This window comes from Pseudozyma hubeiensis (assembly GCF_000403515.1).
Source record: "Pseudozyma hubeiensis SY62 DNA, scaffold: PHS25, whole genome shotgun sequence".
Lineage (NCBI taxonomy): Eukaryota > Fungi > Basidiomycota > Ustilaginomycetes > Ustilaginales > Ustilaginaceae > Pseudozyma > Pseudozyma hubeiensis.
Window position 1 is genome coordinate 56,926 of NW_012133807.1, and position 24,434 is coordinate 81,359.

At 56.8% G+C, this 24,434-nt stretch overlaps 7 protein-coding genes across 7 annotated transcripts; 3 read left to right on the forward strand and 4 right to left on the reverse strand.

The window, feature by feature from the left end:
• Positions 1 to 1,119: 1,119 nt before the first annotated feature.
• PHSY_002578 (GTP-binding protein) lies at positions 1,120 to 5,177 on the forward strand (the record flags this gene model as incomplete). Its single annotated transcript, XM_012333202.1, has 2 exons — positions 1,120 to 1,218; positions 2,889 to 5,177. 2 exons carry the CDS (start codon positions 1,120 to 1,122, stop codon positions 5,175 to 5,177), a joined length of 2,388 nt encoding a protein of 795 aa, XP_012188592.1.
• Positions 5,178 to 5,472: 295 nt separating this feature from the next.
• PHSY_002579 (ATP dependent DNA helicase) lies at positions 5,473 to 8,025 on the reverse strand (the record flags this gene model as incomplete). Its single annotated transcript, XM_012333203.1, has 1 exon — positions 5,473 to 8,025. One exon carries the CDS (start codon positions 8,023 to 8,025, stop codon positions 5,473 to 5,475), a length of 2,553 nt encoding a protein of 850 aa, XP_012188593.1.
• An 836-nt stretch (positions 8,026 to 8,861) lies between these two features.
• Positions 8,862 to 10,535, reverse strand: PHSY_002580 (malic acid transporter; the record flags this gene model as incomplete). Its single annotated transcript, XM_012333204.1, has 1 exon — positions 8,862 to 10,535. The coding sequence occupies one exon, from the start codon at positions 10,533 to 10,535 to the stop codon at positions 8,862 to 8,864; it is 1,674 nt and encodes a 557-aa protein (XP_012188594.1).
• An 863-nt stretch (positions 10,536 to 11,398) lies between these two features.
• PHSY_002581 (acyl-CoA dehydrogenase) lies at positions 11,399 to 12,787 on the reverse strand (the record flags this gene model as incomplete). The annotated part of the gene is made up of 1 exon (XM_012333205.1): positions 11,399 to 12,787. One exon carries the CDS (start codon positions 12,785 to 12,787, stop codon positions 11,399 to 11,401), a length of 1,389 nt encoding a protein of 462 aa, XP_012188595.1.
• A 1,153-nt stretch (positions 12,788 to 13,940) lies between these two features.
• On the forward strand, positions 13,941 to 14,987 carry PHSY_002582 (hypothetical protein; the record flags this gene model as incomplete). The annotated part of the gene is made up of 1 exon (XM_012333206.1): positions 13,941 to 14,987. The coding sequence occupies one exon, from the start codon at positions 13,941 to 13,943 to the stop codon at positions 14,985 to 14,987; it is 1,047 nt and encodes a 348-aa protein (XP_012188596.1).
• A 1,001-nt stretch (positions 14,988 to 15,988) lies between these two features.
• PHSY_002583 (hypothetical protein) lies at positions 15,989 to 18,451 on the forward strand (the record flags this gene model as incomplete). The annotated part of the gene is made up of 1 exon (XM_012333207.1): positions 15,989 to 18,451. The coding sequence occupies one exon, from the start codon at positions 15,989 to 15,991 to the stop codon at positions 18,449 to 18,451; it is 2,463 nt and encodes an 820-aa protein (XP_012188597.1).
• Positions 18,452 to 18,534: 83 nt separating this feature from the next.
• PHSY_002584 (hypothetical protein) lies at positions 18,535 to 20,163 on the reverse strand (the record flags this gene model as incomplete). Its single annotated transcript, XM_012333208.1, has 1 exon — positions 18,535 to 20,163. One exon carries the CDS (start codon positions 20,161 to 20,163, stop codon positions 18,535 to 18,537), a length of 1,629 nt encoding a protein of 542 aa, XP_012188598.1.
• Positions 20,164 to 24,434: the final 4,271 nt, after the last annotated feature.

Sequence of the window (24,434 nt, forward strand, 5' to 3'; positions counted from 1 at the left end):
TGATCGAGGTAGTACAGGGCTGGACTACTGTTCCTTCACACTGTCGCCCTGAACGAGCTGTCGTGCCAGCAATATAATCCCACAGAACGTCAAACTCACAGAAGCGTCGGTACACAGTATGAGTTGACGAGCTACCAAGGCTGATGCAGGGTCTTGTGCGTGCTCGCGAAACAGAAAACATCATGTTTGAGAGCATAACCCTGAGCATATCAGATCCACGGCGAAGGCTCGTCTTGCACTTACAACGTGGCGCTTTCTTCATCTCCAAAATCAATGCACAGAGTCCAAGACTGCAGCGCTCGAGACAGTCGGTGCTCGGCTCAAGTCCGACAAGCGCCACCCATTCTCCACCTACTAACTCTCCCCCGAGCTTGCCACGTCGCCATCTCTGAAAAGAGTCATCTGCATCTAGACACCTTTTTCCTTCATTATTTTTCGGCTTAGCCGAACCCCGCACATGTCGCCTTTTCTCCATCTCGGCCAACGTGAAGGAAGTGCGTCACCAAGAGCGGAAAAGGAGCTAGCCGAGCTGTTTTAGCGCAGAAAAGGATTTGGCGTGCCGCCAAAGGTTGCCGCGACGTGGGCTAGGACCCGAAGGGTTGCCAAGCACGACGTAAGGATGCCAGCGAGCAAGCTTATTTCGAGCTGGTAATGTGCCGACAGCGCCTCCTCTTCCGAGCTATGAGACAGCACTGAGCCAGCGAGGGATTGACGTGAGGGACCTGGGCAACGAGATCCAGCGTCGTAGACTCCTATGGCGCGTCAGTTACTGCCATCGAACGTGCAGTAGAGACAAGCAAAAACGAGGCGCGACGCTCTCCTCACGGACATCCTATTCCGGACAAGCGTTGGCCTGACTTTGCGCGCATTTCCTGCCCTTGGTGTCGATTTCATTATGGCAGAGTTTGCTGGTTTCACCTTGGACATCCGCCACTGAGCTTTCCGATTCGGCCTGCTCCGCGGCCACCGAGTTTGTTTCCTGATCGGATCGCTTGCCATGAGGTGTGGCTGTGGTCTCAGTTGTTCTCTCCATGTATGTGTAGATTTCAAGTATTTATTTTATTTGATATTTTCGATTGTTGTGGTGGCCGAGCAATGCCGCGATTGTCGTTCTCTTGAATGATGTTCGACGTGGAATGGGCACAAAGCTGCGACGAGCAAGCAGTCCTCAAATCGGCATTGCTAGAGCACAACAGTGACATCGCAAGTAGCAAGTCGGTGAGAAGTCAGTGGTTCGACAACTGGCTCGCAGCGTTTTCCATGCATTGTATGTGATTGTGTAACGATTCGTGACAATAGGGGGTGTGCAGTGTAACTTGATGCAGTGGTGTTGGTGTTCCGGTGTTGCGGCGCGTGGAAAAGTGTGGAACAGGCGAGCAGGGCGCGGGGCTCTGCAGCATGCGAGATGCAACAAGATGCACCAAATGCACAGTGGCTGCACAGTGATGCAGCCGATACAACCCGTCAATCGCTGGTTGGCACATATATTTGATTGCACCCACCGCAGTCAGTCGCTCTCTCTCTCTCTTTCGTCGTTACCTCCGTCGCTATACCTGCCAGTACCACCATCCTCGTCATCTGCACCTCGCTGCATCCAACATCAGCACATCGCATTCCATTCATTGCATTCTGCACAGCGTACACTGCAGTGCACCACATTGCATGCAGTCCTCCACGCCGAGACTACGCCATAGGTTCATATCATCTTTCGCTTCGTGTCCCCACCGCCAAGCACCGACACCTCACCAGCCCGGACCATCTCGCAAGACGTGTCCAACCTTCTCTCTATCCTCCTCCTTCCCGTCTCACGACAGCATTACATGCGCTCAAATCACCAGTGGTGAGATCAAACGTGCCCATCTATCAGACACGACTGCACCCTCAGTTCGCCAAAAGCTGCACCGCTGTCAATCCGAGCTGCACGCGCGCATCTGTCGCCGCAAGCCCGCCTTCTCGAACGGCCTTCCTTTGCAGTCAATCGTCCTTCCTCTTCGCCACACCTTCCCGCTTGCCGCTTCCATCACCCGCGCTGTCACTTTTGAGCCTCTACCCTGCGCCATCCGTCCTGGCGCCGCTGTCCACGCCTCGCTTCTGCTAGCCTGCAGCTCTATTCCGAGACCCTGTCTCAGGAAGTTCCAATCATCCCGTCTCCGTCTCCGTCCCTAACCTCGCCTCGCCAAGCTCTCAGTTCAAACCTACCAGTGGAACACCTCCAGCTTCCTTCCTTTCGCTTCGCCATCAGCACGACCACTGGCACCATATACCTGCATCTGATAGCATCGGTATCTCCATCGCAGCTTGCTTGGACCGCGTTACAGCCACCGCCAAGGTACACAGCCACTCTGCCGCAGGATATCAGCGCATACAAGCCGCTTTTGACACACCTTCTGCCTGGACGCATCCATCACGCTTCGACATTATCTGCCTCGCAGCTCCTGCTTGATCCACTCGCTCGGACCATCAGCTGGCTCTTCGGAGCCCTCAGCGACTGCCTCGACCATCGGAACATCCCGTCAGTAGCCGCATGAAATCTGTCGTCTGCTACCTCCTCTGAAGCATCGCAATTGGCGCTGGCTCGTCTCTTGCCCACGCTTATCCCCGCTCGGTCTGGTTCCATTTACCCGCATATCGTATCTCGAACCCTTTCAAGTTGGTCAACCGGGAGCCTTCTTCGGTTCCAGCCCGTCTGCACACGTTTCCCCTCATCCTCAGGCACCGAGTCGTAGATCATCCCTCGATACGCAGGGTCCGAGCCGTTCTTTGCACATCCGAGACAGTCCAGCGTCCGTGCGGCATGTATATCAATTAGACCCTGTCGACTACCAGACCTTCTCGACTGTCGTTGCACTCTACGACAGCTGGTGACATCTCTCCAACTCCCCGCTCAGATAGTTGCCTCCCTTGACTCGTCACCGCGCATCTTCATATCGGCCTCGTCTTCGCTTTGGACCACCGCCATCACGATCTCAGCGCAGCAGCTTCGAAAGCACCGATCAAGTCGATTCAAGTCACAGTACTCACGCGCGCACAACTACCACTCGAAGCACATCTCTGCATCGCATCGCTTTTGCAAGAACCAATATCTCCAAAGTCAGACAATGACAGCACAGGTGGTCTACAGCACGATGATGTCCCAGCATCCCTTCTCATCCAACTTCTCGTCACCGGTAGCCACACCGTCTCCGACAAAGGAGAACAAGTTCCCCGTCTTTCCTTCTTTCAACATACAGGCTACGGGCGAGGCCTCGTCCTCAGCGATTGGCGCTGCCCATACTCATGCCAGCGAGGACGCTACGCTGACTAACAAGCTCACCCCAACTGCGAGCGTAACTGTCCGCCCCTACAAGTCTTCCAATTCACGCCGCTCATCTCGGCCAAGGCTGAGCAGCCTACAAAGCCTCAACTCGGTCCCTGCGTCACCTTCCCTCACAGAGCAAGACAGCGGGCGCGCATACATCTCCTCGAGTCGTTTGCTGACATCGCATCCCAGCTTGAGCAGAGCGACCTCTCGCAACGCCGTTGAGACACTGCAGCCGTTGGCAGAATCGACCTCTAGCCTTGGAAAGCTCAAAGTGACTCCCTTGCATCCCTCCGATGCCGATACCATGCCAAGGTCGCCGCAGCGGCCCACGACTCAGCCGCAAAGCAGTGCATTGCCACCAAGAGCAAGACGAATCTCAACAAGCCCTACCCTCGACTCTGGTCTGAGCGAATTTGGCCAGATGGGCGCCCCGTTCGCCGGCAGTAGCCGCCATGCTGACCGCGCAGACGTGTCCGCTAAGCTTCGCAACTTGCATACCAGCACGGGCGCATTCTTGCGGCGAAGTCACACCATCACCGCCGGCATCAGCTCAGTCGCTCCACAGAAAGAGGAAGACTCCTCGGCAACGAGATCGCCGCCACCTTCGACTGCCATGACGTACGGTCCAAGTAGCGGCCGAAACGCTCCCAGACCTACACAACGACGGCAGACCGTGTCCAACGTATCTCCCGACTCCGTCGATCGGCTAGCACGTGCCCAGCCACAACGTGCCAACACCGCAGTGTCACCTTCACCCAGCCGTACCTTGCCGTACACACAGCCGTCGCCAAATGCACCGCCAACTGGAAGCACGCTCTCTGTATCGTCCCCGTCGTCCTCCCGCCTCCGGCAGCGCGGTGCGCTACCCAATAACCAGCTCGAGGCCAAGGTCGTCATTCTTGGCTCCCAAGGTGTCGGCAAGACCTCGCTCGTGCACCGCTACACATCGGGTCAATTCAGCATCGCATCTACGCCGTCGACCATCGGAGCCAGCTTCCTGACCAAGAAGCTCATCGTCGATTCCGTCAAGGTACGCCTGCAGCTGTGGGACACCGCAGGCCAGGAACGCTTTCGAAGCATGGCGCCCATGTACTACCGTGGAAGCCACGCAGCTGTGATCGTGTATGACATTACGTCCATGTCGAGCTTCCTGGATATTCGAACATGGATCGAGGAGCTCAAGAAGAACATGACTACCGATCTCGTCATCCACATCGTGGGAGCCAAGTTGGATCTGGCCTGGTCCAAACGGCAGGTTGAGCTCGACTTCGCTCGCGCCACCGTCGGCAGCTGGCTCCAGATGTATCAGACTCAACCACCTGTGGGTGCGGTCGCTTCGGCTGGATGGAATGACTCGGACGGCAGTCCTGGATCGCCCACTCGTCCCACATCGCGGCTGAGCGGGCTGGGATCCTTGGCGATCGGCTCGGCTTCGCGTCTGACGTCGTTTCAACGCAGTAACAGCGCCCCTGGCTGGCCCAACCTGCCTGCTTCGATCACCAGTGCACCCGGGACCGCCGCCACAACGCCAGGTGCCCCGACCGGGCTGTCAGCGCTCAAGCCGAGCAGCTTTGGCAGCAGCGGAGCCTCCTCTGGCTCAGCCGGAAGCGATGGCGGTCGGGCCGACGCTCTCGAGCGCGACTTTACGCTCTCGTGGGACTTGGTCGAAGTATCCGAGGTGTCGGCAAAGGATGATCGTGGTATCGAAGAAGTGTTCTTGGCCGTCACAAAGAAGCTCGTGGAGCGCAGGACGCAGATCGAACAGGAGAGGGCGAGTAGGGAGAGGAACAGCATCTTTTTGTCCGCCAGCGATGCGGAGAATGCACTGCAGGACGCGCCGGTGATCGTCACCAACAGCTGGACTTGTTGTGGATGACTGAAGGGAGAAGAGGTGTTTATCGTTCCATCGTTTAGAAGTTCATCATTTTTATACCATTGTCACATACAGATTTAGTTTTCTTCGCATGAATCGCAAGGTTTTCGGACTCGATGATGGAGTGCTGCTGTGTGTGAGGTTTTGCTTTGTCACTCGGGCGTCGTTGCTCAACTTGGACAGTGTAGCACAGCCAGAGGGGTCGGGACCAAACATTTGAGGGTGTGAGCAAACAAACAAAATGTAGCATTGAACAAACCGAAAGGGAACCACATTGCAACCCATGAAACCACTTCCGTTAGGGGAAGACGACACGATTTCCACTGATCTGCAAAACCCCCAAATCCTGGTACTCCTGTAGACACTCCTGGAACTGATCCTCCACAAACCCACTCGCGATCACCCTCGCTCTCAAATCGTTCATCAGAACCCCGTTGGGTGTAGGATACATCTCGGTATCTCCATCGAGATCTTCCTCCTCCACCGCGGCGGAAGATTGGTGAAGGTTGTGAAACTCCCGGATGATGCGGTAGATCTTGCTGATGTACGTCGTGTCCTGACCGAGATCTCGGGAAGAGGAGAGCGAGGGGTGGTTGAGGATAGAGGATTTGGAAACTTCGAGCAACCGAAGTGCTTCGTCTACGTCCGGGATGGAGACAGAGTCGTCGAAACGAAGACGTGCCAGGGCTTGCGAGAGACGGATGATACCGAGTAGGGTTCGCGCCGAGACGTAGCCGGTTCCGGAAGAAGGTTCGTGAGAAGAGGACGAGGGGAGGGTGTCTTCCTTGTACTGGGTACGCATCTGGACGTAGGCACCGACGACGTAGTCCGAGACGGATTTGGAGAGCACGGGACGTTTCTGTCGTGCAAGGGCGATGTAGTGACGCATGAGGGTGGGTGAGATGACGTCGAACTCGAGCTCGGGGTGATGGTTGTGCATGTGGACGTAGGTGACGTGCTGCGCCAGACGTTCGTCGTCATCCCGGGTCGGTGTGTCGAGGATGAGGTAGAGGATGTCGAATCGACTCAACAACGCCGCGGGAAGGTTGATGTTGTCCACGGGAGAAACCCTCGGATTGTAGCGTCCGTACAGCGGATTTGCAGCAGCGAGGATCGATGTTCTGGCGTTCAAAGTCGTGGTGATGCCCGCCTTGGAGATCGAGATAGTCTGCTGCTCCATCACTTCGTGGATGGCGGTTCGGTCGGACTCCTCCATCTTGTCGAACTCGTCGATGCACGCAATTCCGTTGTCGGCGAGCACGAGCGCGCCTCCTTCGAGCACCATCTCGTCGGTCACGGGATCGCGCATAACAGCAGCGGTGAGACCGACGCCCGAAGAACCTCGTCCCGTGGTGTACACGCCACGCGGTGCCACTTTCGAAATATACTTGAGCAGCTGCGACTTGGCCACACCCGGATCGCCCATGAGGCACACGTTGATGTCTCCGCGGATCTTCATCCCGTCGCCGACGGTCTTGCTCACACCGCCGACGAGCAGCAGCAGCAGGCACTTCTTGACGTCCTCGTGGCCGTAGATCTCGGGTGCGATGGACGAGGCGAGCTTCTGGTACAGAGCCGGATCGTCTTTCAGCTCGGCGATCTGCGCGGCGATTTCGGGGGTGCGCTGCATGGCGGTGTACTGCTTCTTGAGCTGGTGGATGGACTGCGCGTCGAGGTAGGTGTCGGTGAGCAAGCCGGCTCGGATGGCTTTGAAGCCGGAGTAGGGCATGGGGAGGAAGATGCCGCCGACGTGGACTACGTCACCGGGGTTCATGGCGCGCGTCAGCGGACCGTAGACGTGGATGGTCATCGTTCGCGGGATGTGTCCGACAGGCACCTGGTCTGCCATCTCCTGGATCTTGACTTCTTGGAAGGGAACGAACTTCGACGCTCGCACTTGCGGGTACAGCGGTCCGCGTGTGTTGTTCGTCATGCACCGACGAGAGTTGCACTGCGTCAACGGCATGTACTGTCGCGAAGTGACTTCCTGGAACACCTCCGCACCACAGACATCGCACGCATACGCATCGACCAGCAGGAAGGGCTTCACCTCGGAAACGCGCGTGACGATGCCGCGGACGGTGATGAGTTTGCCCAAGTGCGAGCCTCGGACGGATCGGACGGCGAGCGGTTCTTCCGGGTGCTGCTCCCCCTGCATCCTTCCGGTGTAGGGCTTGAAGTAGAGCGTATACCTGCGCAGAAGCACGGGAGGGAAGATATTGTCGCTCGCATCTTCCGGTGCCACGCCCGCGTCGTTGGGATCCTCGGCGCTTTCGACGGTTCGAGCGTTTCGCTCCATACGTTGATGTCGGATGACATCGAGGACGTCGTCTTTGTGAGAAATGTCCTTGGATGGTTCTGGTACCAATTTGTCGACGCACTCGGAGAATAGGTCGAGGTATCTCTTTGCGTTGTTTCGGATGGCACCTACGAGCTCTTTCCCGGACTCGTTGGTGGTAGTGTTGAAGTGAGAAGCGACATCGTTCAGGTCAATGATGAGCGAGTTTTGTTCCCGGTTTGCGATATTTTGGAGCTGGTGCATGTAGAAGGGTACTTGGCGTGAGGAAGAGGCGGAAGCTTCGGCTGCAGCGCGACTGCGTCGTTGAGAGGCTGAGCGGTCGACATCCATGTGGTCGATGGCGCCGGTCAGGTCGCGGTCGACGTTGAGGTCGTCTTCGTCCTCATCGGGATCTTCGAGACTGACGGGTGCACCGTTCTGTGTCGAGGATAGGGTGGAAAGACGGGATGCAGGTGCTTTGAAGAAGAGGAGGAAGTCGGTGATCTTGGCTCGCTCTTCCTCGTAGCTGATGTTGAGCGAGATCGTAGGTAGGATTGGGGCGCTTCCGGACATGGTTGCGGCGAAGTTCCGCTGTAGATGAGCACGAGGGTATACAGTTGTGGAAGGGATCGAGCTCTAGAAGTGCTAGCTGACCAGAGCAAGCAAGAAGACAAATCTTTCGTGAGGGTCCGTGGTGATAGCGTTGGCCGCCAGGTAGGAGGGAAAGGCTCGCACGCCGCTCGATGCGGACAGCAGAGAGGTGGAGATGGAAGGAGGATGAGCAAATGCGACCGATGTAGTTGACAATGACGATGAGGCGGGTGACAGGATGTGATGATGGCAAAGCAAAGGGACAAGACAGGGAGAGGATGTCGAATGCTCTGCTGGAATCTTGCGCACCCAAGCTAAGAAGGACGAAGCGACTCAGAGACAGCGCTCCTCGACTGCAAGTCGTCCCGCCTTGGCTTGCAGGCCGCAAGACGCAGGGAAAGGAGAAAGCTCTCGCCGAGTGCCGCTCTCTGTGCGCTGCCAAACACACGCGGCAAGCGCGAAAAAGGTGCGAAGCAATTTACACGACGAACACGCGAACCTGGGCGCGTCCAAACAACAAGACGCGTTCTTAGAAGAGGCGCGCCGATGAGCGTTCACCAGAAATTGTTAGATCCACCACGAGCTGTGGTTCCTCGGATCAACACGATTTTCCTCGTCTATCCTCTTGAGCTCGGTCAAAGCCGAACAGATTTGATAAAGCATTAACAATCAAGGCTCAGAGCAGGTCGACTCTCACCATCAACGCGGGCGAGTCTCCGATCCTCACAAGCTGCTTCCTATCTCCAGAGCTCGCCAACGAAGTGCGATGAAAGAATCGTCGATGAGTCATTGAGTTCCAAAATTTATATGATAGCACATCACGGCTTGAGCGGGAGATCGGCCAGGCAAGGAGCATTGAACAGCCTCCCCGTCCAAGCGCCCTTGGCCGTCGGTATCGCCACGTACAGCCACAGCGAAATGTTGGCAATGACAAAGCCCGTGTAAACTATCTTGAGCGCAAGACTATCCAGCTCTATCGCCAGTCGTGCCGTGCAGATCGCCAGACTCGCAAACGGGAACGTCAATCCCCACCAGCCCATGTTGAACCCTAGCTTGCCGCGTTTCAACTCGCGGATGATGGTGAACACTCCGATGCACAGCCACCATATTCCCAGTCCGAAGAGGAACATGGCCGAGATGAGTCCTGCTCCGTACAGCGCCTGTCCCACCGAAAAAAGTTGCGGAACCCCCGAAGAGGCCGATGTCGAGATGGTGGGGAACAGGTGGAGAGCGACTCTGCCGAGGTGCAAACATGCTTCTCCTCCCTGACCGCAGGGTCCGAGAGGCAGAAAGACGGAGATGATGACATCTCGTGGCGGACTCTTGAACAGCAGCAGGCGTTGGAAGTAGAGTACGAGGATGAGCAGGGCCAGTGGCAGACCGATGCCGAGCACGAGGTAGCTCACCACCATGATCGTGAAGGCGTACGTTGGGTATCTGTGCATCAGGATCTCTGCGAGCACGCTCCCTGTCGCCGCAGCAGTGATCGGTGGTACGATAGGCAGCAACAAAGCCGCGGTGATTCCTTCAAAATAGTGCTTCTGGTACGTCATCATGCTAAACGGTACACCGATCGCCGTCGCCAAACTGATCGCCGTCGCTGCCCACCACAGTCCGCTGGCGGCCAGTGCGAATCCGATTCCCAGCTTGAACTCGTTAGTTCCCAGCTGTGCGATGCCACTGATGATGGTGATGAGACCCATGGGTAGCGTGCCCAAGAACATGGACTTTTGAGGATGCTTGATGGTTAGAGGTACCACTTCCGGATACATCAGGTAGCGCGCGAAGAAGGCGCATACGAAGAGGATGAAGATGACAATGTCGCCGAGCAAGAAGCATGCAGCGGGATAGCGAAGTCCTGAATGGATCGATGGCCACGGAAGCAGGTTGAGCAGCGTGGCGATGACACCCGTGCCCATCGTCACCGAGAACCAGGACGGTGTGAAGTGCAGCACGCGTTCCTTGATGCCGTGCCGTCGCATGGGTTTGCCGTCTTCACCCACCATCTTGATCCGTCCCGGTTCGCTGCTTGCATCGGTGGACTGTGCGCCGTTCGATCGCTTGGATCTCGCCTCTTTCTCGGAATCTGCCATTGTCGCCAGCTCTTCCGCCCTCTGTCGGATACTCGACCGCTTCGGTGTTCGACTGCGTCCCGTACGCGCACCGCTTTGTTGCCTTCGACGTACTAGCGAGGGTAAGAGCCTGCTCCTCCGCGAGCGCCTACCCTTGCTTCCGTCGTCGTTGTCATCGTCCAAGTCGACATATGAATCGTGTGGCGTGTCGTTCTCGCCGGTCAACACCCGTGTCAAGCGCTGCCCGTACGACTCGGTCGGATTGAGGGCATGCTGGTCGTCGGCGGATGACGTCGATGCGCTCGTACCTCTCTCGGTACCCAGCGCGCCCGTCGCTGCCTCGACATCTAACTGCGTTGCTCTCGCCTCGTCATCGATGCGACTTGGTCCAGGTGCTTGGCCTGCAGCCGATGTGTTCATCGAGCGTGACGCTACCGCATGAGGATGAGCATGTTCCACCGACTCCATGACATCGTTCTGCGGTTCCAGGCCGGGAGCGTCTTGATACAGTTGGGGCGAGCCTGCAGTCATCTCTCGAAGGTGTTACTTTGGGTTCGTCTGTGATGCTCGGAGATGTGGTGGATGGCGCCCTGCCTTGTAGATGCTAAGTTTGTATAGCCGATGTTCGCTTTCGAAGCCGGATCTCTGTTCAAGGTGATGGCATTTCGCAACGTAGTAGCTACGCAATCGTTTCGATCTTTCCCCGAAAGGAAGGGTTAGATATATGACGGCAGCAACAGCGAATGGACGGGCGATGACTCGAATCGACTTGATGATGGTAAGGGTAAGACCTATGATTTTTGGTGTGTTTGTGTAAAATGTTGATCCTAAAATGTCAAAATGCGGAGCGAGGCTAGCTGCAGGGTTAAGCACAAATTTTGAGCCGTGGGCAGGACTCAAGCGGGGGAGCGGCAAACCAGCGCGACGACTATTTCCGCTTGGCTCCTCCACCTAACCTGCGCGCTTCGCCCTGAGCTTTCGAGCCTGATGAGGCATTCGACGACCCAGAGACCGGACGGATACATTGGCATCTGATTGCACATGACGGCTGCTTGCACAGAATACCTGCTTGTGGCATCATGAGATAGCTCGAGAGCCTTGCTAGACAAGTTGTGCTTCGGACGGCGCGCTCCAATGTAGGGGAGTAACGAAGAACCTTCTCAATGTTCTAGATGAGCAGCTCACCTGGTCTTCCCTATAGTTTCCTGCACAAGCAAAGACAAGATACTTGCACGGAAAAAACGACTTGATTGCTCTGAACGATTTCACAAGGTGTTGGCTACTCAAAGATGAGACTTGATTCCAGCCTTGGCAAGCAACGCATCCGAGATGGCGTTGGTCTTGTTGATCCTCTCCCATACCTCGGGTGCCCTTCGCAGCTCGAGCTTACCCAGCTGCTGGAGGTGCACCTCATCGGGACCGTCAGCGTATCGCAGCGTACGCAACTGCGCGTAGGCGTACGCCAGCATGGTATCCTGCGAAACACCTTCGGCGCCGTGCGCCTGCATCGACATGTCGAGCACCTTGAGCGCGTCGTTGACCACGGCGACCTTGCTCATACCGATCTCGCGCATGGCACCCTTGGCGTTGGTCTTGTCGATCATGTTGGCGGCCGAGAGGACGAGCAGACGCGCCTGTTCGATCTTGATGCGTGCCCATGCGATGTTCTGCACAATGGTGCCGTGTTCCGAGAGCATCTTTCCGAACGCCTTCTTGCGCTGGTCGGTGCAGCGAGCGAGCATGAGATCGAGCGCGCGCTCGGCGGTGCCGATGGTGCGCATGCAGTGGTGAATACGGCCGGGTCCGAGACGTCCTTGGATGATCTCAAATCCTTTACCCCAGCCCAGAACGAGGTTGCTGAGCGGTACGCGGACGTTGTCGTAGATGACCTCGCAGTGGCCCTCGGGTGCATCGTCGTAGCCAAACACCTGCATGGGCCTGATCACCTTGACACCGGGCGCGTTGGCGGGCACGATGACCAGACTCTGCTGCTGGTGGCTGTTGCTGTTCTCTGGATCCGACTTGCCCATGACCAGGTGGACGGCACATCGCGGGTCACCTGCGCCCGAGATCCACCACTTGTGGCCGTTGATCACGATCTCGTTGCCCTCCTGGCGGATCGAGGTGCGGATGTTGGTGGCATCCGACGAGGCGATGAAGCGCTCAGTCATGGCGAATGCAGATCGGATCTCACCGTTGAGCAACGGTGTGAGCCACGTCTGCTTTTGCTTCTGATCGCCGTACTTGGCAAACACCTCCATGTTTCCAGTGTCCGGTGCCGCGCAGTTGAGCGACTCGGAGGCAAAGTGGGAGCATCGTCCCGTCATCTCGGCGATGACGGCGTACTCGAGGTTGGTGAGCGGCGAACCGACATCGGGGTAGTGCTTGCCGGACAGGAAGAGGTTCCAGAGACCCTGCGCCTTGGCCTTCTTCTTGAGCTGCTCCACCACTTCGGGCACGATCTTCCATCGCTTCTCGGGGTCGGTAGAGACCTGGGCGTGGTAGAGCTTCTCGGCGGGGATGCACTCGTCGACAATGAAGCGGATCACCTTGACCAGTGTCTCCTTGCCGAAGGGCGAGAACTTGTCCTCGATAAAGGCCCACGTTCCGGCGCCAATGTACTTCTTGATGAGCTCATCGCCACTGAGGCTGGCAGGGAGTACCGTCGTCATGTTCGTACGCTGTTCGGAAAGAAATGGAGGAGGGAAGAGGATGCAGGATGCAATGGGAAGATGAGGGATGTGGGGTAGAAAAGGGAGGAGAAGAAGCCAGCAGCGAGCCGAAGCAGTTTTGTACGGGTTAAGAGACAAACAAGCTGAAGGGTTGGGTGGATTGATGGTAGGTAAGAGTCCGGATATGGTCCGGCTAAGGAGAGTCGGCTCTTTGGACCGGAGACGCGTGTGGGCAGCCAGCCAGCTTCTCTGCAAAATCACAGCGTGGGGCAAGTGGCGCCGCAACAGCAGAGAAAGGGAAACGCGGAGTCCAATCGAAGCAAAAGAAGAGATGGCCAAACCCAGGCAGACATGCCAAGGCAGCAGAGCGCGACAAACGCATCTCGGCAATCAAGGGCAGTGATTTTGTGGGGTCGAAGTGCAAGTTGCGAAGAATTGTTCCCCAACCAAAGCACAACAGTCTCGAGGCGGCAAAGCATGACCGACCGGAGAAGCCGAGTTAGACCGGGTCCTTCTTTTGCAATTGTAAAGCAAGTTTTTATTTTCCAGTATTGCCTTCTCCTGCCTGTCAAGTTCGCTTTCTCGTCTAACTCGCTGACGAGGACAAAACGCCGGCGAAGAAGGCTGAAGCTGTGGGTAGCAACACTGACCAGGCAACTCGTGGCGAACAGCGAGCGGTGTTGAGGTGGATCAAAGTGCTTCTGAGGTCAAAATGCTCGCGCTAGCCTAACCGAAAGCAGCTGCACCCACTGCTGCACTCGCCGGAAAAATACAAACGGAGCGGGCCAATTGGTTGTTCTTGCTTGGCTCCTCGATTCTTGCCACGCGTCGAATCGGCCGTACGGCCAGACTGACTGCTTCCAAGGTCTAACATCTTACAAAAAGTCGCCTCCACATTGACGCTCCTTCCCCATGGCGCCGCGGAGTTTGCGCCACACCACGAATCTTCAACTGAGCAGCTGTTTGGCGACCACTCTGATCTGTTCTCGCAACGGATCCTCTCCTTGTAAACCATCATAATCTTCTCGAAGCGAAACAGATGACAGTATCGTTTGATCTCCCGTCCGGTCGTACGTAGGCGAAAGGGTGGCCAACGCAACGCAATCATCTTTGACGAGTACATCGCAACATCATCGATCAATCTCTCAGCACCATGGAATCGTTCAAACTAACGTTCGTTCATCGCAAAACGAACCACACACTGGAGGAATTGACAGCAGATACCACTTTGATGGAGCTACGTTATGCCATTGAAGAGGTCACGTTTGTTCCTGTGGACAAGCAAAAGCTGCTCGTACCGCGCAGTGCAGGCATAGCCGACCTGAACAGCCGCCCCGATGGGAATGCCGAGGCGGATCACCGAACGCTGGCAGAAGCGGGGCTGGCGAGAAACTCGGATGTCAAGGTGACGGTGCTTGGACCGTCGTCGCAGGAGCTCGAGCGACTCTACCAAGACGAGAGTGAGATGCATAGGCGCAATGCTCCGCGCCAATACCATCCAAGCCTGCTGCGCGGTACGAAGGCTCGCAACACTACCGCACCGGGCTCGAGCATGTCACCGTTCGGATCGATACAAGCACATCCGACCACGTCGATCTCGTCGCCGCTTCACGGCAAGGTGATTGACTATCTCACACGACTGAGTCGGGACGCGGGCATCCTGCACATTTGCAAGCTGCATCAGTTTCGCATCGGCACGCTCACCGAGTTGCTGCCCTGGGAGCATCCTGGTCTGCTCGGGCTCAACGAAAATGCGGGGCAGCGCATCTTGCTGCGCATACGCACCGACGATGCTGAAGGATTTCGAGACTACAAGACGACACGGAGGGTGCTGGTGCACGAACTGGCGCACAACAAGATTTCGGAACATCCGCCCGAGTTTAAGATTTTGAACAGCGAGCTCAACGCACAGATTGAAGCGTTCGAGCGTGCGCAGCAAGACGGCACGCATTCATTGGTGGAGGGAGATGTATATGAGCCATCTGCGCCTGCGCTCTCGTCGGGGCTAAGCGGTGGACATCGACTGGGAGGCTCGACAGGCGGCTCTGTTGCCTCAGGCGATGCAGACGACCGACGACAGCGCATCCTGGCAGCTACCATGCGACGGCTAGAGCGTGAAGAGCAAGAGATCGAGCAGAGCTGCGGCAGCGCGGCTGGTTCCGCCTCTCAGCATGGACGTCGCGCACCCTCAGCGCCGTGATCCGGTTTCGTCCACGATTTGCCTTCTCCCTCAACCCATGCCGTCAATCTTCCAGCAGTGTTTCTCCCATATCGCAGCATACCCAATAGAAGAACCTTCCCTTGTCCTTATCCCCCGTCTGTCCCGGACGAAACGAGGCATTGAACAGCTAACCTCACTGACGATTACGCTGTACGGTACGAACAGCGAGAAATCCTGCTGGAGTTGTGGCTGGCATCCGATGCAGGCTTAACATGTAGAAAGATAGTCGATGACGGACAGAGAGTGACACCAACACGAAAAAGTCTAACACGGATGTACCGTCGCGCGCGCTCACTGAGCTGTCAGCCGAAAGGGCACTGACCAAGTCTGGCGGTGAAAATAGCTGCGGAGCTGCAGTCGAATCCACAACAACACACAGAACTTGCCTCGCAGCCAGCAATTCGTGCACGACAGACACGGTCCACCGTGCAAACTTCTAGCCCTTGGAAAGCTCGAGCTGCTGGCAACTGACCATTGTGAGGAGAGCAAACGCTAAAGAGGATGGACTGAGTCTGTGTGTGGGAGAAAGGAAGAGTGTCTCGCCAGCGACAAGCTACAAAGGAAAGTAACACTTGAGGTCGAGTCGGGTAAGGCCCGTGGAAAAAGAGAGAGCGGTGCGGGCAACTCAGTTTAGTCAGTCACACACGGTCCTTGAAATCAACACCCAAATTCGTACGAGCCAAGCTCAGGCTGTGCTGTGCAGCTCTGCCTGCTGCAGGTGAGAATGCATCATTCATCACAACTCTCGCACACGTTCTCCTTTCTTCTACATCTTGGTACTTCGACCCAGCGCAGCAGAGCTGGTATCTAGACTTCATCTCCATCACACTCATTTGCAGGCAGCTTAGCGTACTCTTGGCTGGTGATCGCACGCATGCTGCCGTAGTGCTTTTACCCTCGTCTCCACCTCCTTCTCCAAACGCAGGCTCATCCTGGTCCACTCTAGTGCTGACTTCGGAGCACCTCCAACATTGCCCACGATGCCAGCATCCGTCGAAGCCGTCCACAAGGGCACGCTCGTATGCGTCGTCCTCAAGGCGCGCAACTTGCCCAACAAAAAGTCGATCGGAAAGCAGGACCCTTACACAGTGCTTAGCATGGGCCAAGAACAGCAAAAGACCAAGCCCGACAAACGTGGTGGCCAGCATCCGACCTGGGACGAGCAGCTCCATTTCGAAGTTTACGAAGATATGGAAGACGCGCTCACAAGCGCTTCCACGAACGACACTGGCTCGGGTTCGGGATCAAAAGCCACCTCGGCTTCTTCGGCGGCTACCATAAAGGCCAAGGGAGGCAAAAAAGTGCTCAAGGTGGCCTGCTACGCCGACGACAGCAAGGAGCCCGAATTCATCGGCGAAGGGCTCGTAGACCTCACAGACACGCTCAAGACGGGCGAATTCGATGAGTGGGTCACCATCAAAGCCAAGGATCGCTACGCCGGCGAGGTCTATCTCGAACTCACCTTCTACTCGTCCGCTGCCCCTCCCAAGAAGCGCAGACCATCCACACAGCCCGTCATGTCTGGTTCCGATACCTATGGCGGTGCAGGCTCCTTTTCGCGCATCGGCGATGGCTCGGCGTCCCCGCCCAAACCCAGCAAGCCCAAGGGTGACCATCCTCCTATCCCTGCCTCGATGCGTCCTGGCGCAAGCTCCACCAGCTCCAACGCGCACAACCGCATGTCCAGCAGCATCTCCACTTCCAGCCTCGCTGCAACGCTCCACAGACCTCCTTCGGCCATGTCTCACTCCCAGACCATGCACGACCTCGGCAGCACTACCATTCGTCCCAGCTCGTCGCTTGCCAATTTGGACGCCTACACACCCGCATATGCTCCCTCCAGCATCTCACGCTCCACTAGTCCCATACCGCCTTCGTCCTCGTACCACAATGTTGCTGCTGCCGATGCATCACGAGGTAATAGCTTCGTCACCACTATGCCTGCAGGCGGGTCTAGACGCAACAGCTTTGCCGCCCCCATGCCTTCCGAGTTCGGCCACTCGATTACACCTTCCGCCTCGTACTATTCGCAGCACTCGGTCACTCCTTCTCAGAGCAGCCAGTACCTCGCTCACGGCCACGCCGTCGAGCCCAGCGACGATCGTTACGCCACTGTTCGACCAGGATCCATCTCCCAGCGTCACCAGCCACAGTACACCGTGCCACGTTCCCAGTCCATCTCTCACATCCCGATCGCTTACAACCACGCACCTCAGCCCGACTTTGGTGCCGATCAGCTCACGCAGTCAATGTCCAACATGGGTTTTGGCCACTCGGCGGATAAGCCCCTACCTCCTCCGACGCCCGTGCAACCCGAAGAGCGTCCACCGCAGTCGCACATCTACCAAGCGCCCGCTCATTTGGCATCGCTGTACACGCCTCCGCCTAACGCGGGCTACTCGCACGACGCGCAAAGACCTGTTTCGCCCGCGGCTCGACCTCCGTCGGCGCTCTCGCAGTACAGCACGAGTCCATCTCCTCATGTGAATTCGGCGCCATCCGTGGTCAATGCGCAGGCATACTATCAACAACAGCCGTCGGCGTCGCAGGCAGGTGGCCATCTGGCGCAACCGCCCTCGATTCCACCTCGTTCCTCGTCCCCCGGCGCATCGGCAGCATACACACCGATCCCGTCACCGTACGGCCAACCGACTCAGCAGCCGCACGTGTCTCGTCCCTTGCCATCGACGCAGAGTTCCACCGCACTGTCATCAGCTGCCCCACCGCAGCCACATCAGCAGCAGCAGCCACCGTACCCTTCGCACCTCTACCAGCCTGTTCAGCAACCATCGCCGCCTCCTCATCAACCGCAGCAGCTCTCTCATTCGCACTCGATGTCGCATTCGCTTTCGCACAACACCTGGCACGGTGCTCCTCCACCGGCGTCTCAGCCTGCTCATCCATCGTACGCGCCTGCGCCTGCTCCTCATCAAGCTAGCAATGGCGTCGCGCCATCGCTGTCGAGCGGATACCTGTACTCTCCGCCGCCTCCTCAAGCTCATCAAAGCGGCGCTGACGCTGGTTCGAGCTGGAATCCTGGCAGATCACCATCGCCTCTACCACCTATTCCCGGATCGCAACACCAGCAACAACCACCGCCTCCACCTCCTGGCCAGCACATGCCCTCCTCCGGATCGATGCACAACCTGTACGCTGTTCCATCTGGCGCCAACGCTCCTCCTGCTCCTGCTCACGGCTACCAGCATCAGCAGGGGTATCAATACAGTGCTGCTCCAGCGTCACACCAGTACGCGCAACCGCAACCGTCGGCAACTGCGTATCAATATCCGTCGCAACACCAAGCTCAACCTCCACAGCACTATGCCACCGTCTCGGCAGCAACGCAGCATCAGTACGGATCCATGCCGAACTCCTTCTCCTCCTCGGCTCTCTATCAGTCTCATCAGCAGAACCAGTATGCTCATCAGCAACACTATCAGTGATCATCAAAGGGAAAGGTGCGATGATAGAAATTTGGAATTGGTTTTTTTTCATGCTTGGGCAAGTGAGTGTGTGATTGTGTGCGTTACAGGCCAGGAGGTCTGGGCGGTGGAGGGCCGGGTTTAACGGGTGGAGGACCTGGTGGTCTAGCCGACTTGTGAGGAGGAGAGAATGCATCCCTTGTGCGTCTCGCAGCGCGGGGAGGAGAGCGTGAGCGTGAAGCACTCGATCCTGAACGCGAACTGAAGCTGCGTGAACGTGAACGAGAGGTGTACGACGAAGGTGTACGCGATCTTCCTCGTCGAGCGATGGGACTGCGAGATCGAGAGAGGCTCCTGCTGCGCGATCGATTGTGTGTTTCGCGTGGAGGTGTGCGGCTGACGCTGCGCGATGAGGTCGATCGAGATCGTGAACGAGAGCGTGAACGAGAGCGTGAGACGGAGCGAGAGTAGGAGCGGGTTCGTCGACGACGGATGGGAGATCGTGATCGTGACCTTGACCGTGATGATGAGGAGAAGGAACGAGAATACGAGCGTGAAGAGCGCGAGCGTGAGCTCGAGTCCGAGAACGACGGTGAACGTGATCGTTTCCTGCCCCTTTCATCGTCTCTGCTTTTCCGAGGAACGTTGCTGCGACGGCTTCTCGGAGCAGCGTCCCTATCCGAGTCGGATGAGTAAGAATCGCTGCCTGACACTGAGCTGGTGTATTTGCCTCGCTTCTTGGCTCGAGGAGAAGGCGATCTTGACAGCGACCGGTCATCCTCGGAATCTCTGCCGCGACCTCTGCGATCATCCGGAGATGCCCTGCTAGCACGACCTGCCCAACCCGCATCGCGACCGGACCTTTGACTGATTTCCCTATCTCGCTCTCGCCTTGCCGCCTGCTGCTGCATATCTCTCTTCCTCTCCCAGTCAAGCTTCCTCTGCTCGTCCGCTTTGCGTCTCTCTTCCATCCTTTCCTGCCTCTTTCTTTCCTGTAGCTCGCGATCGAAGGCATCGCCTTCACGGTATCCGCTTTCCACACCGACGGCAGACGCGAAACGACGATCGTCGTGCTGCTTTGCTTCGAGCCGCTTGTGCGTCTCTCCGGGTCCGAGCCTGCCTGTATCCCGTTTCGAGGATGTGTTTGCTGCGCTTGCCTGTTGTGTCTGCTGCTCCAACTGTGCTTTCAACTTTTCGCGGAGAGCCGAGACCTGGAGCTCAATCTCGTCTTGTCCCACCTCATCATCTTCGAGCTGCACTCGTAGCTCCATACATTTCACCTCAACCTGACGTTTCCGCTCGTGTTCCAGGATGGCTGCATCGGGCTGTGTGTGTCGAACGTCGGAGCCGAACGAGGTGGAAGCTTTTTGCTTGTTGAATGGGTTGTCGCGAGGTTTAAAGTTGGAAAGGTTGCGTTGGACGTATCCATTGGTGCCAGTTCCTCGAGCGGTCTTTAGACCGATACCGTTGTACATGGCGACGCAGACTGCCTCGATCTGCACGCGAGAGTGAAGGTAGTAGACTGACTTGGCTGACGATGTTGTGGATGACGATGGCGATGTTGATGAGTGTCGCGGATGATGGCTGAGTTTGAGCGACATCGAATTTTGGACTTTGGAAGGAAAATCTCGGTTTTCGGAGATGGGATGCTGCACGGCTGTGGTCAAGTGGTGACTGTGGAGAGAGAGAGAAGGAGAAATGTGACTGTGGAGAGAAGCTCGAGCCGCTCGCATTTCAGGGTCCAAAATGCGAGCTGCAGCAACCTGTCAAAGAATGATCCTTGGTTCCCTTTGTACAATTGTGCAACCTTGCACGGACGCCGTCATCTCGTTCGCCTTGGTCATCGCTGCAACGGCTACGCTCTATATACTTCTGGCCAGAAGAGCTTTCCGTGCGTTCACGGATCTCGTTCCATCGTCGACACCATCTCATTACGGAGGAAAGCGCAGGCATCTTATGGCCTCCCGCGCCTTCATCGCTTGCAGCAATGAACCCACTCGACAAAGCTGCGCATTGCTCAGGTTAGACCGCAAACACGAATAAGAGCTTGTATTAGAGGGAAAAATACACTAGAGTGTCCATGTACGAACTCATGCGTCGACATGTCTGCAGCAGGACGAAGTCGAAAAGAGAGCGGAGGTCAGCGAGCTTCCGCTTCCGCTTCCCCAGCCCTACTTAAACCACCAGATCACGGATTCCTTCCCTCATCTACTCCCATCATTCATGCATCCGACGCTTCAGAGATATATGCAGCTAAGCACAATTGCATTCGACTAGAGCAACAGCTAGCTGGTGTTCAAGTCTCCGGCGCCATGCCCAAACGCACTCGAGGACAAGAGGACGTTGCTTCGTCCGCTAGCAACAATGACCTCGCTGCAACACAGGCAGAAGAGAAGCGGAAGCGCCAGAAAATCCTCGATCACATCTCCTCGCAAACCGCAGTAGATCCTGCGGATCAGCTACGTTCCGATCAGCTTGCCTTCGTTCCGCGCTCCTACCAGCTCGAACTCGCCCAGCTCGCCAAAGCCGGCAACGTTCTCGTCTGTCTCGACACAGGAAGCGGCAAAACGCTCATCTCGGTCCTCCTTTTGCAGCATGTACACCAGCAGCAAAGTATCGAAAAGCCACCTTCTCCTCCGGAGTCCTTCTCCGATTCTCTTCCTAAGCGCAGCAAAGTCTCGTTCTTCTTGGTCAACCTCGTTCCTCTTGTCCACCAACAATCGTCCGTCATTGCTGGCAACTCAAATCTGTCTGTCGGGAAGCTATACGGAGAGCTCAAGGATACTGTGCGCGGCAAGCGCAACAAGCTCACGGTCGACAGCTGGCGTGAGCCGCAATGGTCAGCACTGCTCGAGTCCCATCAGGTCATCGTCTCGACCGCCCAATGCTTTCTGGACGCCCTGATCCACGGCTTCATCAAGATGGATGATCTCAACCTCCTCATCTTTGACGAGGTACACCACGCCCTCAAAAATCATCCCTTCTTCCGCATCATGAAGTACTATCGACTTGCCCCGGAACAGGAACGGCCCAAGATCTTTGGCATGACCGCCAGCCCCATCTTCAGCAGTACAGGTCACTTCGACGAGGCTTCTCGCTACCTACAAAAGACCATGAATGCCAGGATCCACACGGTCTCGAAAGAGACTCTGCAAGATCTTCGAGAGGTCAAGCAGAAGCCCGAGGAGATCGTCATGGAATTCGATCCTTACTATACCGTCCTCGATGATGATCTCCTCGGTGTGCCCCTGTCCAAGCTATCCAGAGAGATGATCGATCGATTTGGTAGAGATCCCGCCTTAGCCGAAGATGCGAATCTCGACGCTGCCACCGAGTGTTTCGAGAAGGAGATTCGCCCAAAGCTCGAGTATACTATGCGTCATCTCGGTCCACTCGGATGCGACCTTCTCTGGCACAGCACCCTTCTCGAGTATCGCGCTCGAGCCCGCAAATGGGCAACCGTTGACCGCAGCAAACGTACGCTGGTCAACGATGACTGGGTAATCGATGCCAGCTTACAAAGTTCGATCGTTACTCCAACCCAAACCCAGGAAAGCAGTGAGAGTTCCGATTCCGACGGTGACCCGCCCGCTGCAACTCAATCGACGGGTTCAGGCATGGGTCCCGGCTTGGCGGTGGCGCATCTTTCTACCAACAATGAGCTTAATCAGCGCATCTTACTGCACATGCGCTCTCAGCCTCAACTTCCCGACTCTCTGAGCTTCAACGCGAGGAACACATCACACAAGGTTCTGCGTCTGATCGAGGTGCTCAAGTGCTTCGAGCCGAGCGCCAAGGACTTTTGCGCAATCATCTTTGTCGAGCGCCGACAGACGGCCACTCTGCTTGTGGAGCTCATCAAGCACGTCCCTGGTCTCGAGTTCATCCATGCCGAGTTCCTGCTTGGACACGAGAATGGTTCAGCCAATGGTGGTGCACCCGGTCTGGACTGGCACGATCAGGTACAGGTCCTCAATCGCTTCCGACGTCGAAAGCCCACCAATCTGCTCGTGGCTACGTCCATCGCTGAAGAAGGTCTCGACATTCAGGCCGCGAATCTTGTCATCCGGTTTGACCTGTTCAACCGACACATCTCTTTCCTGCAGTCTCGAGGTCGAGCCCGTGCCAAAGGCAGCCGATTCATCCTCATGGCCGAGAGTGGTAATCGTGATCACGCGCAGGTTATCCTGGATGTCTTCAACACCGAGGCCAATCGCGCCAAATGGCTCGACGACATCGCCGACGCCGACCACGACGCAAGCTTCTGGGACCACGAATGGCAGCACAAACTACACATCGAGGCGGACGAGGCTGCAGGAAGCGAGGAGTGTATCTACGAGCCCAAGACCGGAGCTCGGCTGTTTTCGGAGGATGCGCCGACGCTGATCTCGCACTATGCCGCAACGCTTCACTCGGAGTATTTCAAGGATGCTGTGCTAGCGTACGGATTAGATACAGTTGAGAACGGTGCAGGCTTCGCAAAGACGTTTACTTGCGTTCTGCGACTGCCGAGCACGTCTGCGGTGCGTAGCGTCGACTCGGGAGAGTGGAGGACCAAAAAGCAAGCGAAGCGAATGGCCGCATTCAATGCGTGCAAGCAGCTGAGAGAGCTAGGTGAATTGGACGAGTGGCTGATGCCCAAGCTCGTCGACGAGTCTGCTCTGCAAGAGGATGCGGTGGGAGCTGGCGACATCAATCCTCACCACAAGGCGTGGCGTGGAAGCGGATCGCCGATCCAACTACCGGCCAAAAAGATGGACGGTTGGGCAAGACTCTGCGCCGGCGCCGACGCGAGCCATGCCACTGAGGAAGAGGCATTGGCGTACCATGGCACGTATCTCGCGCTAGATGATTTCGACCTGGCATGCCAGCCGCTGTTGCTGCTCACGCGCGGTCCGCTGCCTTCGACCAGGCTGCTAAAGCTGGCGAGGTCTTCAGGCGGGCGACTGAAGGATGTACCTCAAAAGGCGCTCGGACTCATGACGACACTCAGCAAGGAGGAGCTCGAGTCGGCGAGACAGTTCACAGACTTCGTCTTCCCGCTCATCAGCAGTCGCAAGGACGGTCAAAACAGCAGTAATGGACAACAGAAGCGACCCGCAAAGAAGGTCGGCGAGCCCGCTGTCTTGGTCGTTCCTGTTCGCAAGGTAGACACCAACACAGAGGTGAAAACCGCTGCAGATCTGAAGCTCGACTTTCCCAGCACCCTTGCAACGTCTTCTCTCGATTTAGGTCAGGCTGACATCGATTTGCTGAAGGACCGGATCCTCGTCCGACAGCACGGCTACAACACCCACTCGTTCTACAAGTTCGAGTCGGTCCGACACGATCTCTCGCCGAATTCACCCATCCACCAGACGACCTCGACCACCGACTCTGAGCAACCGCAGACCTATCTCTCGCAGCATCTGAAGCGATATGGTCGATTCCACGCCTCGCGCGCCATCGCAACCGAAGGTATTTTCGACGTCCTCTCCTCCGAGCTCGCCAACACGCCCCTTCTCGAAGTCACGAAACTTCCGAAACTTCAAAACCTTCTCACGCCATCTCCTACCCCTCGCTCTTCACCCAAAATCACCACCTCACAACTCGTCATTCCGTACTTCTACCGCCTCCACCCGCTCCCCTACGCCCTCCTCTCGTCGCTCCTGCTGCTCCCCTCCATCCTGATCCGGTACGATCAGCTGCTGCTCGCGCTTTTCTGCAACGCCGAGCTGTTCGCCTCTCGACTCGAAACGGATGGGGTGCTCGAAGCGCTCACGCTGCCCGCGGCGGAGAGTGGGATCGACTACGAGCGGTTGGAGTTCTTGGGAGATACGTTTTTGAAGCTCGTGGCCAGCTGTCATACGTTCACGACGCGGCTGAGTAGGACGGAGGGGGAGTTGCATTTAGCCAACAAGGAGATTTTGACGAATGTGAGGTTGAGGGAGGAGGGGGTGAAGAAGGGGTTGGAGAGGTGGGTCGTGGGGAGGAGTGCGGGGGGTGGGGTGAGGGGGTGGAAGGC